Source organism: Perissodus microlepis, chromosome 1, assembly GCF_051167445.1.
Source record: "Perissodus microlepis isolate ML-2025 ecotype Zambia chromosome 1, ASM5116744v1, whole genome shotgun sequence".
NCBI classification, from domain to species: Eukaryota; Metazoa; Chordata; class Actinopteri; order Cichliformes; family Cichlidae; genus Perissodus; species Perissodus microlepis.
Genome location: NC_140461.1, coordinates 20,373,537 through 20,391,538, shown reverse-complemented (window position 1 = coordinate 20,391,538; position 18,002 = coordinate 20,373,537). Strand labels below are relative to the sequence as shown.

Sequence of the window (18,002 nt, the reverse complement as noted above, 5' to 3'; positions counted from 1 at the left end):
GCATAACTCTTTCAAATATACCTCTTCTTTTTATTGCTAAATAACTCAATCTTTGCCTCGTCTGACCTAAAAAAAAATTCTCCGGAAGGGATTTGGGTTGTCCATGTGGGCAGCTGCAAATTTCAATCAAGCTTGAAGGAGTTGATTTTGGAGCGAGGGTTTCTTTCTTGTTCAGTACCCTTTGAATCCACGCTGGTGTAAATCTTGCTTGCTTATGTCTTCAAATAAAAATCATAGCAGTGAAAATCATTGCATATGATTAACACCTTTGGGTGGGATCCCAATGTAAGTTTCAAGCAAAGTTCACAAATCATCTGTGTGGTTTTTTTTATTCTTTTAGCTGCTCCTTTTAGGGGTCATTAAATGATACCATATGCATCCATTTTACTCTATCCTGCCTGGGAGCTCCTCATTCAACATAATTTGTACAACATACCAACTGTCTTTCTTCTGCTCGTGCACAAACTTGCCACTACAACTTTGTCTCCATCATTAGAGGTGACTTATTGAGAAACAAGGATATCCCTCTGGCATACTTTTTTCCCAATGAAAAAATATTGGATCTTATGGTCTTCCACCTCCAACTCAACATCCTGTCTTTTTGTCAGTTCCACTGTCATCAAAAAATACAATATAAAAGGTCTCACTTCAGTCTTGTAAACCTTCGCTTTCATTCTTGCTATCCTTTTGTCATGCATCACCCCTGACACTCTCACCATCCATTGCTTTTGATGTTTGGCCCCAGGTATTTGAACTCATTTAAGCTTCCCTCTCATTCACATCCATGCATTCTGTCATAGAAACTTTATTTCACACTATCAAATGAGAATGTAAATCATTCTAAGCTTTGTAACTGGGACTTTCATAATGAATAGCCTTAAATGACCTTTATTTATGTAAAGAAATCAAGAAATAAAAGGCGTTAAAACTAAAAGTTTTTTCGATCGTTTAATAAATGCAGCCAGTAGGTGGGTCAGCTTCCTAATTTTTTTGAATTTCAGTAGATAATATGATACCATGTAGCTGGAAACTACACCTCCCAGAGCTCCACGGGCGCTGCCGGAAGTTCGTCTTGCACAAATTTGGCGCTGATCTATCCGGGTACTTCATTCACTGCTTCCTTTCGCGCCGGGTAACCGGAGAGCCGTGCGTCCATGTGCGCAGTGACTGGGAATTGATAGAGCTGTGATATATTGAAATCCGAGCCGTAAACAGAGTTTTCGTGATGGATCCCGACGCTTTGGTCGAGGCCCTTAGGGGTACGATGGACCCCAATCTGCGGGAGGCCGCGGAGCGACAGCTGAACGAGGTAAAAGTTAAGATGAAGGCAGTTGTGGCGCGGTCTTGGTTGGGTCGGGCCTCGGCCGTTCACAACATCAAGATGGTGCGATCACGCAGGCTGGGCTCTACTGCCTTTAGTGTGGCAGTTCAGGCGTTCATCTCCCCCTCGGCTAGCAGACTGTCTGGTAGCCCAGACTTTAGTTGCTGTTTTTTGCGTGATAAACGCGATGTGATCAGTCCTTTTTGTGATTAGGTGATAACACGCTCGTGTGGCAGTAACCAGCGTCACTATTAGCCTCATCTTCAGCCAGCTGTGCCGCTAATGCTACAGAAGCTAACGGTTGTTGCCCTGCCGAAGTGATAAGTGTGAGCTGTGCTCGTATCGTTTCTGTACAATTTCGACTAAATTCAAGGCTGACACGGCGGAAGAACGATTCGAGCGGCTTGTTGAGTGGCAAAAGAGGCCGGCCAAATGCAAGGCAAGTGGAAGGCAGGGTATTTAACAGCGGGATACTGGTGTCTAGCTAGGTGGCTAATGTCAGCTAGCTAACTTCGCTACTTGTTGGATGAGCTGCTGTAGCTCCGCTACATAGCAGCTGCTCACGTGTCACTGGCAGTCCCTGAACTGTTCACAGTATTTAACTACGCAATAAAATTTACATAATCGGTTATTTTAGTACAGTTTGTCTTGGCTTCGCCCGTTATAGAATCGTGGGCTTCACATCTACTGCGTGAAATGTGTAACGAAATAGGTTTTCCGAGGTCCGTATGAGCTAAAGTTCAGAGTTAGCAACTATCCTGGTCGAGGCAGCATCCGCACTGTGTGACTAAAAAAATGTCTGGTCACACTAACAATTAGATTTATTTCTGATATACGGAAATTAATCTGTATAAAACAACTGGATACATTTTTAAGGTCATTTAAGTCGTGAGTTACTTTTCTGAGAGCGTATTTGGTTTGTTAATGGGGATTAAATGCGGGACAGTCCTGCCATCCTGTAAAATTAAACCACCATCCCTGGCACTTCGTAGCAAACTGATTTGCTGGACTGCTTTAGGTGTTTGTAATAAAAGTTCTTGCTGCAAAGCGTCTTAATTTCATGTGCCATTGAGGACCTAACTGGTGTCGTATAGTGATGGAGTTGGACGCATTTCCAACTCAATAAGCATAACATGGAATAATCATTTTTTGTTGTTTGGAAGTGCACTAGCTTGCATGGGCGTACCGAATGAAATGGTTGAGTTTGTTTATTATTCAGGCGCTAATGTCTCAGTTATGTATTATTGGCAATGCTTGGGGCTAAGGTTTTGCTTTACACCCACGTAAGCGTTGTTAGTGTTGCTTCCCTTGAATGGCAGAGCTCGGAGTATTTTCACAAAGCTGGCTGGACCTCTTGGAGTTTTTTTTTGTTTTTTTCTCTCAATAGAAGTCATGTCTTCTGGAGGAGGATGGAGTAAATCTGTGGTTTCTAAATGTGGTTCTTTGCTTAGTCATAAACTCTCACTGCTTTTCATGGAGAATTGTCAGTTGAACAGTGAATGAAGCTTAAGATAAATCAAATTCAGTGACCCTTGAGCTGCAGGACATTAATGTATTTATCAGAGACTGATCATGCTTTTTTGGCTGTACAAGTTAGCAGGTACCAGTCTGATGTCGCTTCTGTTCTGGTGATGATTATTACTTCATCATGTTTTAGGTTGGAAAAATGTCTTGTCTGATGCTGTAAAACTGACTCTGGCTATGGGATATTTTTCCTCCCCCTGTAATAAATTATTTTTAAAAATCCTTCAAAGATCATCATATTGCAGATTTGTAACAATAAGTCATGTACTTCTGTTTCCAGTTACTCAGCAACAGTGATGTATGATTATCTGAGTACATGGAGTGTGTGCTCAAACTGCAGGTTAGACTTGGACCAATTCAAGTATACTTAAATGCCAGCTCAAAAAGATTAATTAAAACTAACTTGAAGTCCAGCACACATGAAACAGTACTAAAAGAGAGATGATGGGGCGTTGGTTAAACGGGCTACCCGTATGCTGAATGGCTACTGTAGGAGCCTGGGTTTGATTCTAACCCAGGCCATTTCCTCTGTGTCACTCTGCCTGCTCTATGTCTCTCCTTTCCTGTCAGCTCTACTATCTTGTCTAAAATACTAATAATAATGAAGGCAAATAATGACTCTTTAAACAAAGAGAGGGGAGATGTTTTGTCTTTATAACCAGCTTACATATATTTTTTTTCAATGCTTACAGGGTCACGCCCGGGTAAATTTTGTGTCCACGCTGCTTCGCGTCACCATGACTGATCAGCTGGATTTGCCTGTCAGGCAAGCAGGTGAGTCAGAACTTTCTCAGCAAACAAATAATTATACAGTCGTAGGATTTTTAAAAAAAAACAAAAAAAAACAAAAACAAAACAAAAAACCCCAAAACAACAAAAAACAGCCAAACGTTTTTGCATTTGTTAATAATTATTGTTAATCGCAGTTGTTTTCTTTGAAAGAAAAGTGACTCATCATTGGCTTTAATGTTCTGTTCATACGTTTAGTGTATTTTCTGAGTCAAACTGTTTTATGACTTGAAACCAAATCCACAAATAAAAGACATGATTACATTTATTTATTTTAAGCATCTGTAAAAATGTTCTCACTTCAATTTCAGTTTATTTCAGTCCTTGAGCATGATCAGTGCTCAAGGACTTGGTCAGGAAAATTAATTTAATGTTTTGGTTTATTTTAAGCTGTTATTGCAATCCATCAATGTATACCTTAGTGTACACTGAATCCACCTTGCTACTGTTTGACTTTTTTACCGCTTTTAGCCTACACTTTACTCTAAATTTGTCAGACTGCATTAAATAAGAAAACATATCTATAACCTGCGATTCCCAAGTTAAAGAGGTCGATTATATAATTTTTTTTTTTTTTTTTTTTTTTTTTTTTTTTTTTTTAAGGGAGAGTTATTAAGTGATGATCTGTGATTCACACTTGTTTTTGTGAGGCTAAAGTACCACGCTGAAGTGCATTGCACACGTGGAGTTGGTTAAATATAGCTTCAGTCAAATGCTGCTCTCTGAACATAGAGCTTTCCCTCCACTGACACCTTCCTCAAAGTTAAAATCTGGGCCAGAGTTGTTACAGAAAGTGCACACATAGCATCTTAATTATTGTGCACACACCTCCCAAGAATACATGGCTCTTCCAGCAAATTAAGCTGCTATAGATCTGTGCTCAGGTATTATAAATTACTTTTTTAGCCATATGGGGGAAAAAAAATGTCAGACATTATTTTGCGGTCCAGACTGTACAGAAGCTTTGGACTAATATCAACAGTAAAGCTGATTACAAACTAGCGTCTTGATTTATTGTTCTGGCATGTAGTCACTTTGGTTGGCCAGATTATTGTTTGCAGCCTGTCTGGTTTGATGCTGGTAGACTGTCCAACACAACAAAAATGCTTTTTAAATTTTTGAAATATGAGTGGCGCTGCTTTAGTGGTGATTGACAGTTATTAGATAATTTTTTTCCATTAATAGATTGATCAGATGCATTGATGGCAGCCAGCTGTCTCTGGGCATCGTGTTTGAATGTAGATTTGAGTTGTATTTGAATACGTGTTGACAGGATGTGCAGCGTGAGTTGTGTTTCAAGATTTGTTACCAAGTAAATACAGAGGGTGAAAGTATATTGTGTAAACACATTTTCCTCGTGGTCATAAATGTAATTTATGACACATTCCTAGGGACTTTGTTGTGCAGTGTAGTCATCGGTGAAAGGGGGCGGAGGGCTGTGCTCCATCAGCATTGATGGGGTGGATTATGATTGACTCGCAGTTGCTGTAGGCATTCGTGTTGACCTCCGCTCTCTCAGATGCCTTTCCTTGTGAGCCACAAACCTCATAGTGAGGCCCCCACACTATAGATGTGAACCCAGCTGACACCCTGGTGCTACATTCAAAACTGACCTACAGAGGGAATTTATTTCTGCAGCATAGGCTTTATTTGGTGCTCAATTCACATTGCTGTGATGTACGCGGCCATAATGATGATGGGTGCGAGTTTAGGGGTTGCATGAAGTTGGTGGCTTATTTTGATATCCCATCACGAAGAGAAGTATGATTTTAAAATCTTGCTTTCCATTTTATTTTTCCTTCTGGTATTTGAGACTGCTCTTTTTTGGTAAAATCTGTCCGTGTCTTGAAGTCTTAGTTTGTGTATTTGTCCATTTTATACCCATCCTTAAAAGTCCAGTTTCACTACATCTCAAAGATAACCGAAAGAGCCTCAGGGAGCAAAACTTCAAACAGAGTTTCTTTAAGTGTCTTCTTCATTCTTCACGTGGTTTCCGTGCATTCATTTGGAAGCTGCCTAACTATTTGTGCTAAAATGTAATCTTTTTTGTGATGTTGATCACTGTTTGTGTGTGTTGCATTTCTGGGCTGTGCTCTGTAACCTCTGTGTTCCCCGTCTGTCCAGGTGTGATTTACCTTAAGAACATGATAACCCAGCACTGGAGCGATGGAGACGGTTCAGGCACAGAGACGCCTGTTAATAACATCCCCGAGGAGGACAGGCAGTTCATTCGAGACAACATAGTGGAGGCCATCATCCACTCCCCCGAGCGCATCAGGTAACCACAAACCCCACTGGATGAGTAGAGCGAGAGGAGGAGCTGAGGAGAGTTTGTCACTCTTGCATTAAGTTACCCAATCTGAAAGTCGTCTGTTGAACTTTTCAGGGTCCAGCTGACAACATGTATTCACCACATGATCAAGCATGACTACCCCGGCAAGTGGACGGCCATCGTGGACAAGATTGGCTTCTACCTGCAGTCAGACAACAGTGCAGGGTGGCTGGGCATCTTGCTTTGTCTTTACCAGCTTGTCAAAAACTACGAGTAAGTCAGAGTTTTCAGTGTTGACCTTTACATGGTCTTATACCACACGTCCTGGGTCTAACATTGAGCTTGTGGGCCTTGTGTATGAAACAGGTACAAGAAACCAGAAGAGCGTCAACCACTGGTGGCCGCCATGCACATCTTCATGCCCATGCTGAAAGAACGCTTCATCCAGCTGCTCCCTGACCACTCTACTGACTCTGTCCTCATACAGAAACAGATCTTTAAAATCCTCTATGCCCTCTTCCAGGTATTCTTTGGTTTGTTCAGTAAAATCATTGTTTATTTTTAATTCTCCTTCTTTGACACACATCTTAATATCTGGTGACACTGGAGTAAATAACTGGCTTCCTTGTCTCCTTCCACAGTACAACCTTCCTCTGGAGCTCATCAACAGACAGAACCTGACAGAGTGGATGGAAATCCTGAAGACCGTAGTAGACAGAGATGTGCCTCCGGTAAGTAGGGAAAAAAAGATTTCCAGTTTCCACAAGGTGTTCACATTTACCTGCTCCGCATGCTGACTGCGATACTGGTTCGTGTCTGTGCTGCAGGAGACGATGCAGATCGATGAAGATGAGCGGCCTGAGCTTCCATGGTGGAAGTGTAAGAAGTGGGCCCTCCACATCTTGGCTCGGCTCTTTGAGAGGTAAAAATCCAATAATTGTTCCCTTAACTTGTTCAGTATATCATAGGAGCAAGTTTAACACACAGACTGCATGTTTAAAAAAAAAAAAAGTAAATAAAAACAGACGCACCCACTGGGTTTGGACTCAGCATTTTTGAAGCGACATTGATGAACTATACTTGGATTAGTATAAGTTAATCCTACTAGACAGCAGTCACCAGAGCTGCTTGTGTTGCTACATCAATCTTCCTCACCCTTCACTTTAAGCGTTACAGTGTCCCAAAAAAAATTCTCACCTCCAGTTATTATGAGGAAAGAAACTAACCAGTTTTTTTGTACCAGGCTGTAAGTGTGCTATTTAATGGTGTTTTAATACTTCAGCCCTATAGATTGCCACTCGGTTTAACATTCATACTCTGTTTGCAGGTATGGAAGCCCAGGAAACACAACCAAAGAGTACGCAGAGTTTGCTGAACTTTTCCTAAAGGAATATGCAGTCGGTGCACAGCAGGTAAGAACTTTGGAAGATGAAAGAGCAGCAGCATCTCACCTTTTAAATTGAACTTTGTTTTTTGGAGTGAAACCCACAAATGTAAGGAGTTTCTTTGCACACTTTGCCTCTAGGTGCTGCTGAAAGTGTTATACCAATACAAGGAAAAGCAATATGTGGCTCCCAGAGTACTCCAACAGACGCTCAACTATATCAACCAGGGCATAGCGCACGCTCTGACGTGGAAAAACCTCAAACAACACATCCAGGTAAAAATTCAAAATGCTTAAATGTGCTAGATATTTCACAATTATGTATAAGACTGTTAGTGGTTTCTGGAACACTTTGAAAAAGAGCAGTGAATGAACCTTGATAACTGCAGTTTAAAGTGCATCTTTCCATTTGTAATGATTGCAATGAGAACTTTGATGTACCGTTTCTGTCCAAGAACAAACCTGACATCTGTGTTGATGCTCGCTGACTATTGTGACTTTGATCTTTCAGGGCATCATTCAGGACGTGGTTTTCCCCCTCATGTGTTACACAGATAGCGATGAGGAGCTCTGGCAGGAGGATCCATACGAGTACATCCGCATGAAATTTGGTAAGCTGAGACGATCAATGCCTGAAATCCAAAAGAGTCCGTGCATGAGTGATGACTAACAATTACTCCAATCTGTGCTGTCTCTGTCAGATGTATTCGAGGATTTTATCTCTCCAACAACCGCAGCCCAGACGCTTCTCTTCACTGCCTGCAACAAGAGGAAAGAGGTGAGGCCATTTTTGTTAATTGTATTAAAAATTTGTACCCTTTTAAGAGGGAGGAAAAAAGAACTATCCCTATAATCTGTATTTGAGGTCCAGAAAATAATAAAATGTTCTTCTTACTCTGTTTAGGTGCTGCAAAAGACTATGGGCTTCTGTTACCAGATTCTCACAGACCCCACCTCTGACCCCAGGAAAAAGGACGGCGCCCTTCACATGATAGGCTCTCTGGCTGAAATCCTGCTCAAGGTAAACGTCTCTCCACTGGCCTGTTTTCTCCACTTATCTGGCAAATCCTGTTTTCTAGGCACAAACTAAAAGACATTTAGTTCCACTTTCACTCATGTGTTCAGTTGCAGATATTGCACTGATGGTGAAAACTGCTCTTTACTCGGTTGTGCTTTATTGCAGTCCATTTTAATACTTTCCTAGCTGTGGGCAAAATATCAGCGCTGAAGCTGTGTAATTATCAATCATCTGAATTCAGCCTGAGCATCCTCTTTCTGCAAACCACTGCAAGTGTAAACTGTTTTGATTGCCTCGTGAAACTTACTTTTTTTTTCTTCCCCGTTTTATGCAGAAAAAGATATACAAAGACCAGATGGAGTTCATGCTGCAGAATCATGTCTTCCCCCTGTTCCGCAGTGAACTGGGATACATGAGAGCCAGAGTAAGTGATCACATAATCCACATAATCACCAGTCGTCAGATTTGTGTGATAATAGCACAGAATAAGTTTATGTAGGATGTGTTTAATCAGTGGTCCTGCCACCTTTTCCCATAGGCTTGCTGGGTGCTGCATTACTTCTGCGAGGTGAAGTTCAAAAATGACCAGAATCTGCAAACGGCCCTCGAGCTGACCCGCAACTGTCTAATCAATGACAATGAGATGCCAGTTAAGGTGGAGGCCGCTATCGCCCTACAGGTTCTCATTAGCAATCAGGAGAAGGGTGAGATAATCTATTCATGGAGCCTGTGATACTAAAACACTAAAGTTCAGTTCCCATCTAACAACATTTTTCCTTGTGTCGTTTTTAGCCAAAGAATACATCACCCCCTTCATTCGGCCAGTGATGCAGGCACTCCTGCACATCGTCAGAGAGACGGAGAATGACGACCTCACTAATGTCATACAGAAGATGATCTGTGAATACAGTGAAGAGGTCACTCCAATTGCAGTGGAGATGACACAGCATTTGGTAAATGCAGACATGATGGAGGCTACATTGTCATGGCACAATCTCACAAAGATGCCACATAAAACTGCTCCTATAGAGCAATAAATGAGGAGAGCTGTCATCCCATAAGGAAAAAAATGTTGTATTCATTTTTTTTTTTTTTTTTTTTTTTTAAGAATTTGAAGATTAATTGCAAGTTTCTCATGACAGATAAAGTACCAGTGGCCTGATTTTTAATAAATATATAATATCCCTGGGAAAGGAAGAATCAAGAATCAGTATCGCGGTTAAGTGTCTTGTCATGTTTCTGACTTTTCTTCCCTTTAGCTTCTTTATTTTCCATCTCATGCACTGATGACTGATGCTGAATGTTTGCAAAGTGACTGCGGTTCCTCTTTGCTGCTTTTAACCGAAAGCTACAACAACTTTTTTTTTTTTCCCTCTTTCCTGTTTTTGTTGCTTTTCCCTTTTCAGAAGTGATTAATATGAAGGCTCCAATCTCCTGCCTGATGATTCATGTGTTGCTATGAGGTTCACTAGAAAGTACTCTGCTCATCATAGACGCAGTCGTAATGCTCTTTCCTGTTTGCTCTCTGGCAGGCCATGACGTTCAACCAGGTGATTCAGACGGGCCCTGACGAGGAGGGAGGGGATGACAAGGCTGTGACCGCCATGGGCATCCTCAACACCATCGACACACTGCTGAGTGTGGTGGAGGACCACAAAGAGGTTAGCATCATAGCCACTGTAGCCGCTGCCCACATGTACACCCCTCCCGGCTGATCGTTCATCTCGGTGCCACTTCCTCTGTGGAAGCGGCTCTGGTCTGCTGCTACAGCGTTCCTGCCAACACACTCGAGCCACCCACCAACTCCTGGGAACACGCTCTGTTCTCACCATGTTCAAAATGACTCAGAGGCTGAGGCAGACGCTAGAAATAGAGCCGGGGCACGCTGCCACCATGTCTGCTGAAACGCAGGACTGCTGCTCAGTCAATAAGCACTCTGGGTTTTTTAAATTGCGTAATGGTTCTGTAATTCAGGATTGTCAACATGCATTGCTTTGCTGCACCAAAGTGGTATTATTTTATTTGACCTGTGGATTTGGAAAATGGAAATGTAACCAATTCAATGGCTGTTGGTGCATTAGAGGACATAACAGCACAGATGGTATTGACTCAGATAAGTGTTGTCCCAGGTTACAGTTAGTACAGTTGGGGAGTTCTAGTCCAAAGTTTCCAAGTGGATCTGGAAATTTGTGTTTTCAATTCAAATTTCCACATATAACAAGGTTTGGATCCGAAAGACTGTTTTCTTTGATCCTGTTGTGTTTTCTATTAAATCATTTTACTTACTACTCGTGCTAAATTAAGAGCCTTATGTGACGCAAAAGCAATATAGTTTTGATCTCAACAGCTGCATCTTCTTTAGTGAACCTGAAAGTGAATTCTGAATTTTCTTTGATGTTTTGTGCTATTTCAGATCACCCAGCAGCTCGAGGGCATCTGCCTGCAGGTCATCGGCACTGTGCTGCAGCAGCATGTACTGGGTAAGTGAGACCGGTTCTTCCTGTGTTTCCACATTCCTCCCGCATGCTGGTCTTAAACTCTTTGTGGTAAACAGATCGTGTTTACCCCCAGTGATGCACTTTCGATTTTACCCCCAGAATTCTACGAGGAGATCCTGTCCTTGGCCCACAGCCTCACCTGCCAGCAGGTGTCACCGCAGATGTGGCAGCTCCTTCCACTTGTGTATGAAGTCTTCCAGCAGGATGGCTTTGACTATTTCACAGGTACTTTGATTTTTCCAATGAATTTTTCACACCCTGTGTAATTTTGTCTGTCTGTTCAGCTGAGTGAATAACTGTCTTTCTTTCAGATATGATGCCTCTCCTTCACAACTATGTCACAGTTGATACGGACACCCTCCTCTCTGACACTAAATACCTGGAGATAATCTATAGCATGTGTAAGAAGGTAAGGTGCTGCAGTTGATTCTACATAATGTGAGATGGGCTGTTTTTTTTGTTTTTGTTTTTTAATTCTGGCTAAACTAGTTGCTGAGCGCGATTTTGGTGTTAAACCATCCTGTGTGTTCACACAGATCCTGACGGGAGATCCAGGTGAGGACCCAGAGTGCCACGCAGCCAAGCTCCTAGAAGTGATCATTCTGCAGTGCAAAGGCCGCGGCATTGATCAGGTCAGTGTCAAATAAAAACTGCATCTACACGTCAGAACAATGAGCTGTTACATTAAAAAGAGCATCACCACTTGGCTGTGAAATAAAATGTGAAAGTAGATTTTTGTTGTACAGTTCCTGCTTGGGATTTTTTTGTATTATTATTCATTTATTTATTTTTAAACTTCATCCTGCCCTTGAAGGTTGTGCCTTTGTTTGTGACGACTGCATTGGAGCGTTTGACGCGGGAGGTGAAGACCAGCGAGCTGAGGACTATGTGCCTCCAGGTGGCCATTGCTGCACTGTACTACAGCCCTCCTCTGCTCCTCAACACTCTGGAGAATCTCCGCTTTCCCAACAACACAGAACCAATCACAAACCACTTCATAAGCCAGTGGCTGAAAGACGTTGACTGCTTCCTGGGGTAAGACTGATGTTTTTAATACTGCGAATCGCAGCTTAGGTGTGCGCCAGTTAGCAATTGAAGATGCACAAAACACATTTGCTTTTATTTCCCCAACTGACATTGAATAGTAATCACTGTTAATCAGCACGAATGACTACTCGTAAATTTAAAACAGGCTGTTAGGGCCATTTCTAACAAAGCCCTGCACTTTTGTTTTCTTTATAGCTGCATATATGTTTATTAGTTTTTATTATCCATTTAGCTTGTCACTGATCTTGTAAAAGAACTTTTTAATAGTATAGGTACTTTGGATTTTGGATTAATAAGCTGTATTTCTCACTGTGAAGAAGAGACTGGGAATGAATCACGGTGTTGTCTACAAGCAGCATCAGGCTCTGTCTATGACGCTGTTTGCTGATTTTTATGGCTGCGTTAGTTCTTGTTTTGCTGCATATTCCCCTCCTCATACGGAGTTGAGATTACATTAATGGAGCTGGGTACTGAAACTGCAATAAAAGCCTCCCAACAAGGGAAGGGAGAGAGCTTTTCATTTGCTTGTGGAGAATTTCAAAACGTCAACAAACAAAGAACTGTTGTTCCAGACTCCTGAACCTTTGGGTCTAGCTTTGTTCCTGTGGTTCACTGATGCTGGTGCTCAGTAAGTGTAGAACAACATGGCAGTTAATGTAGCGGCCTGTTGTCACATCTGACCGATGGCTCTTTTTTAGAAATGTCGGGTCGGTGCAGCTGCTGCGTGACTGGAGGGATATGCAGATGAGACACTGAGGAAAAAAGATGGAAAGTCACCTTTTAGGAAAAATATTTGTCTTCTCCAGAATTAACTGACTATTTTTATTTTAGTTGATTTAAAGGTTACCTTGAAATCACTATTAACAGTCTGTCTGCTGGCAGTGAAAATATTAGAGTATAAAATTAAAGTGACTGGCCCCAAGCGTCTTATCTCAGTATATCTTGTGTTGACTGTTCATCCTTGTTGAATCTCAGAAGATTCAGCACCTTTTAATGCTTTTACTCCTCTCTCAGCCTCCATGACAGGAAGATGTGCATTCTGGGACTGTGTGCTCTCATGGACCTCGAGCACAGGCCTCAGGCCATCAACCAGGTGGCCAGCCAGCTTCTTCCAGCAGCCATCTTGCTTTTCAGTGGCCTCAAGAGGGCGTACGCTTGTCGAGCAGAGCATGAGAACGAGGAAGACGATGACGAGGAGGATGGGGAGGAAGAGGATGATAATGGTAAGATGAAGATTTTTATTTATTTCTTTTAAATGTGTCTAAGCGTTCAGCGTTAATCAGGGAGGTAATGTCTAAATGTGTCATCTTACGTCTGTAATTATAGCGGAGCTGGGCAGCGACGAGGATGACATTGACGAGGAGGGCCAAGAATACTTGGAGATGCTGGCAAAGCATGCAGGCGAGGATGGAGACGACGAGGACTGGGAGGAGGACGACGCAGAGGAGACGGCACTCGAGGGCTACACTACAGCCGTAGATGACGAAGATAACTTGGTGGACGAATATCAGATCTTCAAAGTCATTCTACAGAGTAAGACCACAAGCTGCTGATGGCCTAAAAACAAACCACTATATGCATGTGTTTGTTTGTTTTTTTTCACTAATTGATGTCACCTCAATGTGGTGCAGATCTCCAGACCCGTGACCCAGCATGGTACCAGGCGCTAACACAATCCCTCGACGAGGAACAGGGCAAACAGCTTCAGGACATCGCCACACTTGCAGATCAGAGACGGGCAGCACATGGTGAGGCCCGGCTAAGACTACCCAAGTTTGCCAATTTAAATCTTGCAGTGCTCTAAAGTCTGAAAATAAAGTGCTTTTGTATGTGCTGCTTTTTCTTTTTCATTGTTGTTGATGCAGTTGTACCTGTAATAAAAACTACTTTAGCATTCACTGCCTCCATCTAATTGCATTTCAGACTGATATACTGAAATAAGCCATTATTGGCTCAGAAATGCATGGCATAAAAAAAAAAATCTGACGCTTGCCACACGAAAGAAAACATGTCTAAAATCCCACTTCAGTAATAAATGGCATCTTCCTCGCCATTGCAGCTTTGATAATGGACCACAGTGATGGCCAAGCAGTTTGTTCCAGACTTTCTTTGGTTAGACCATCTTTTCCTTCTTCATCGGGGCCTAATAGGAATGCATAAACAAATAAATATTAAAGCCTGCCCAGTGGGAGTAAATCAAGGTACCTGTCATGGTAAAAAGATAGATTTTACTTGGTTGTTTTGGGTGAGCTGCATAGCTGGACAGCAGTAAATCTTGAGCAAACAACTGTTTTCTGCTGTTTTATTTTATTAAAAAATATATTGCCCGTCTTATTACAGAATCCAAGATGATCGAGAAACACGGCGGATACAAGTTCACAGCGCCAGTGGTGCCATCTACTTTCAACTTTGGAGGCACTGCTCCAGGAATGAATTGAGTCATCTGTTCTACTTTTTATTACTCCGTGACTGATTGTAGTGAAGTGAAAAAAGAAAAAAAAAAAAAAGCTTGTGTTGTTCCCTTAAGTAGTGGTTCCAGAACTGGTTCTTCTCAGTCATTCTTCAATCTGTCAAATGGGGGAAATTGCACCAAAATGCAACAAGTGGCTGGGGGGAAAAACGAACCAAGAACTTGAGCACGATGCAGGAGATGATGATGATGATGATGATGAAGAAGCTCTGAACAGCGCTGTCTTCTGGAGCCCAGCGTGGAGGGGGATACCATGACAGCAACTCTTTTTGGCTTTGTTTTTTTTTGTTGTTTTTTTTTCTCACTTACACAAAATTTGGGGGATTAACCGTTAGAATTGATAATGGGACTAAATATTTCATTATCACTGTCATGGCCATTTGGCCTAATAAGATTATACCTCTGGTAGTGGTGAAATCAACGTTATCTTCAGCATAAACAAAACTCATGTTTATGTACATACAAGCCAAGGTTATTGTTTATTTTTCAAGTAGCCTTGAAAAAAAGCAACCAGAGGCATTTGTAAGGTATCAACAGCTGTATTCATATGTAGCATATTGGATAATTCATAGCACTATGTGATGCCTGATCTCTGTAAATTAATAATACTAGCACTTTCATATTGTTCAGGTCTCCTAGCCCTCTGTATCAGACTGCAAATTTTTTTTAAATTGAAAACTATTTAAAATGAAAACAGCTGTAACTTTGTTACTTTGCAAGTGATTTCTGTAATGGCAGGTTGTAATAATCTGGTTACAGAGGGGATCAGTGGGCGACTTCAGGAAAAGAGAATGCTCTTGGTGTTCACTATTGGCTGCAGGACAAGTGTGAGCACTGACAGTGCAGTTGGATACATCTTTGAAGCATGTACAATTGGACTTATCGTGAAGGTCTCAAGCTTTTGGTTGGTGTATGGATGAACCATCTATATATACAACAACATATTAAAAAAAAACAAAAAAGATAAGGGAATTCATGATGACGAGTGTCTCCTTATCAAGGCTCGTGTCTTTACCTGCTTTAGAAATGTGTTTCATGACGAATGAGTAAATAACGTTAAACTTTGTTCCTTGGATGACTACCCCTCAAAAAGCAGCGCTCTCAGGTGATCACAGATCAGAGTTCTTTCTTTTTTTTTTAAATTAAGTATGTGCACGATGCTCTGGTAACCACTCAAACAAGGTTATCCTAGGTAACTCAAATGTGAAAAAAACCCATTTTACTTAACTAAAGCAAAAATAAAAACTATACTTTTGGGGGGATGAACTGAAATGGTTTTGTGACCTTGCAAAAATATAATAAAAATGTAAAAGCCAATATTCTTAGCTTTAGTAATTGTTAACTTGGTAAAAATATTACTTGAGCTTGCCTGATGAGGCGTTGGCAGAGGTCTTTATTGAGATTCTGGATGTCTACAGGATTGTGAATTAGCTTCCTTTAAGAAGTTTTGTGTTTTTATTCTAACACCTGATTTTCCTAAATCTTACCTTCAGTAAAATGAAGCAAATCAGAAAGTGGGTTATTTGATAAGGTTTGTCAGATACAGTCCAACAGCACCAACTTGGACCAGAGGTGGTGTATTAAGTACAATTACTTGAGTAAATTTTTATTCATTACTGCTTTTCTCCACTAAATCCTGGAGGGCGGCATTGTACTCCAGTAACTGTTTCGAGCGCTTAGGTTGTTAGCTTAAGCTACCCAAAAGTCAAAGTCAACTTTATTGTCAGTTTTGTAATACTGGAGGGCGTGCGACTAGAATAACTCAAAAATGAGATCCAGATAAATATGAGGTATAAATATTAACTATGGACTAAAGCCAAAAAATCAAAGTGGTGTAGCTACATATTAACAAACTAATTGTAAAAGTAAATATACTTTGTTTACTTTTACAAAGTAACAAATTTTGTTATGTTATTTGATTTTCATTTGGGTGGTTATGCTTCTTTGTATCTAAATGCTTCTTTCAACACTTTCCAAAACAAGTATTCATTACAAAATTATTTTAGATTCCCTCTCTTAGAGGAGGAAAATCATGCCTGTTGTTGTTTTTCTTTTCTTTTGCTTTGTTTTCCCAAAACAAGTTTTTAATTCTGTATTTATTTCTGATAAAATGATCTTAATTATTGAGGCCCCTAACCCTTGAGTAGTTCAGGTCACCCCATGTGAAAAACAAAATACTGGAGTAACCTCTGAAGACGTCCTTGAGCGTTGCCCTCGAAGTTGCCTGGATTTGAAGTATTCTTTTGGGTTCAGGTTACTTTATCTGTAACCTTAGCTAGATTTGAGTTAGTGTAGCAGGTTACACTTACCTAATGAGTGAAAGATCACCTGTTTAATCCCAGGAGGAGACAGAAATCTGTTTGAGGTTGTATCAGGAAGAGCATCTGGTGTAAAACCTAAGAAATCAAACACATGGGAATAAGTAGATTTGGTCTGCAGGGGGAGTCATCCTCACCAGCACATTTTCAACACAAATTAGAATAACACAACATAATGAAGAGATAAAAAAATTCACGTAGTATCAGTATGAACGTCCAATAACTTGACCTGCTTTTGTATATCATCAAAAGTATATGTGGAATCAAATTGCAGCACCGAGTCCAGGTAGGCAGTTATAACCAGAGATGACGCGTTACTGTAATCTGATTACTTTTTTCAAGTAACGAGTAAAGTAAGGGATTACTATTGCAAAAACGGTAATTAGATTACCGTTACTTTCCTGTAGGAACGCTGCGTTACTGCGTTACTAAAACCGTGATTTTTTTGCGAGAATGTCTCATGACAGTGACGTAAGCGAGTGCGACGTTTGTGAAAACAGCTGTGTGCAGATCAACAATGGATAATATATCGAGTGCGGGAGAGAGTATGAGCGTGCAGCGTTTAAAGCGTGGAAGTACTGACCTTATTTTGAGTTTGATTCCATAAAAAGTGACAAAAACATTAACGTCTGTTGTGCGTGGGAAGAAAACTTCTTTTTACAGCGAAAAAAACCCCTAAACAAGCACCGAGTGTGCTACCACGTAATGGGAAATTCACAGAGAAGCTGCGTATCCTTCCACTGACCGCTGCGACACACCTGTACCAGGGTAAACCTCCTCTACCCTACTCCTGCTTTACAGGTGAAAATAGAGCAACAGGACCACTGAGTCTTTGATTTTATTTATTTTCTGCTGTGTTTTACTTGCATCTATTTGAAAGACTGAGTGTAAACACAAAAAAAATATTTTATTTTATGTGCTGGAATGTGCAGAAAATAGGTTTAAATGTTAAACTAATTTCTTCAAGTCAGAGAATGTTGCATATAATTTAATTTTTGCTTGATGCATAAAGTTAAAAGATTAAAACTGATAAAACAAGTTAAAAAAAAGAGACTTTTCCATTTGATTACATTTTGTATGATGGATTATACAGAAAAAGTAGAATTGGGCTGAAAGATCTATTGCTTTATCACCTATTCAGGTTGTAAATCGTGTTTTTAAAAGTAACTAAGTAATTAATTACTTTTGAAAATAAGTAATCAGTAAAGTAACGGGATTACTTTTTTGGGGAAGTAATCAGTAATTAGTTACTGATTACTTTTTTCAAGTAACTTGACCAACACTGGTTATAACATGTAGAACTAGGAAGTGGAGGTGTTATGCTCTCCTCCTTTAGGCTCTCAAACTTTTTCCAGCATGCT

At 40.8% G+C, this 18,002-nt stretch overlaps 1 protein-coding gene across 1 annotated transcript; it reads left to right on the top strand.

Moving 5' to 3' along the window:
- The first annotated feature begins 1,106 nt into the window (after positions 1-1,106).
- On the top strand, positions 1,107-15,388 carry ipo7 (importin 7). Its single transcript, XM_084934481.1, has 25 exons — positions 1,107-1,309; positions 3,538-3,619; positions 5,759-5,912; positions 6,021-6,179; positions 6,273-6,429; positions 6,548-6,637; positions 6,734-6,828; positions 7,234-7,318; positions 7,432-7,566; positions 7,802-7,901; positions 7,992-8,068; positions 8,195-8,311; positions 8,643-8,732; positions 8,847-9,012; positions 9,101-9,261; positions 9,841-9,969; positions 10,722-10,788; positions 10,906-11,031; positions 11,118-11,215; positions 11,343-11,438; positions 11,621-11,841; positions 12,868-13,076; positions 13,180-13,386; positions 13,485-13,601; positions 14,194-15,388. Exons 1-25 carry the CDS (start codon positions 1,226-1,228, stop codon positions 14,289-14,291), a joined length of 3,120 nt encoding a protein of 1,039 aa, XP_084790607.1. The 5' UTR covers positions 1,107-1,225; the 3' UTR covers positions 14,292-15,388.
- Positions 15,389-18,002: the final 2,614 nt, after the last annotated feature.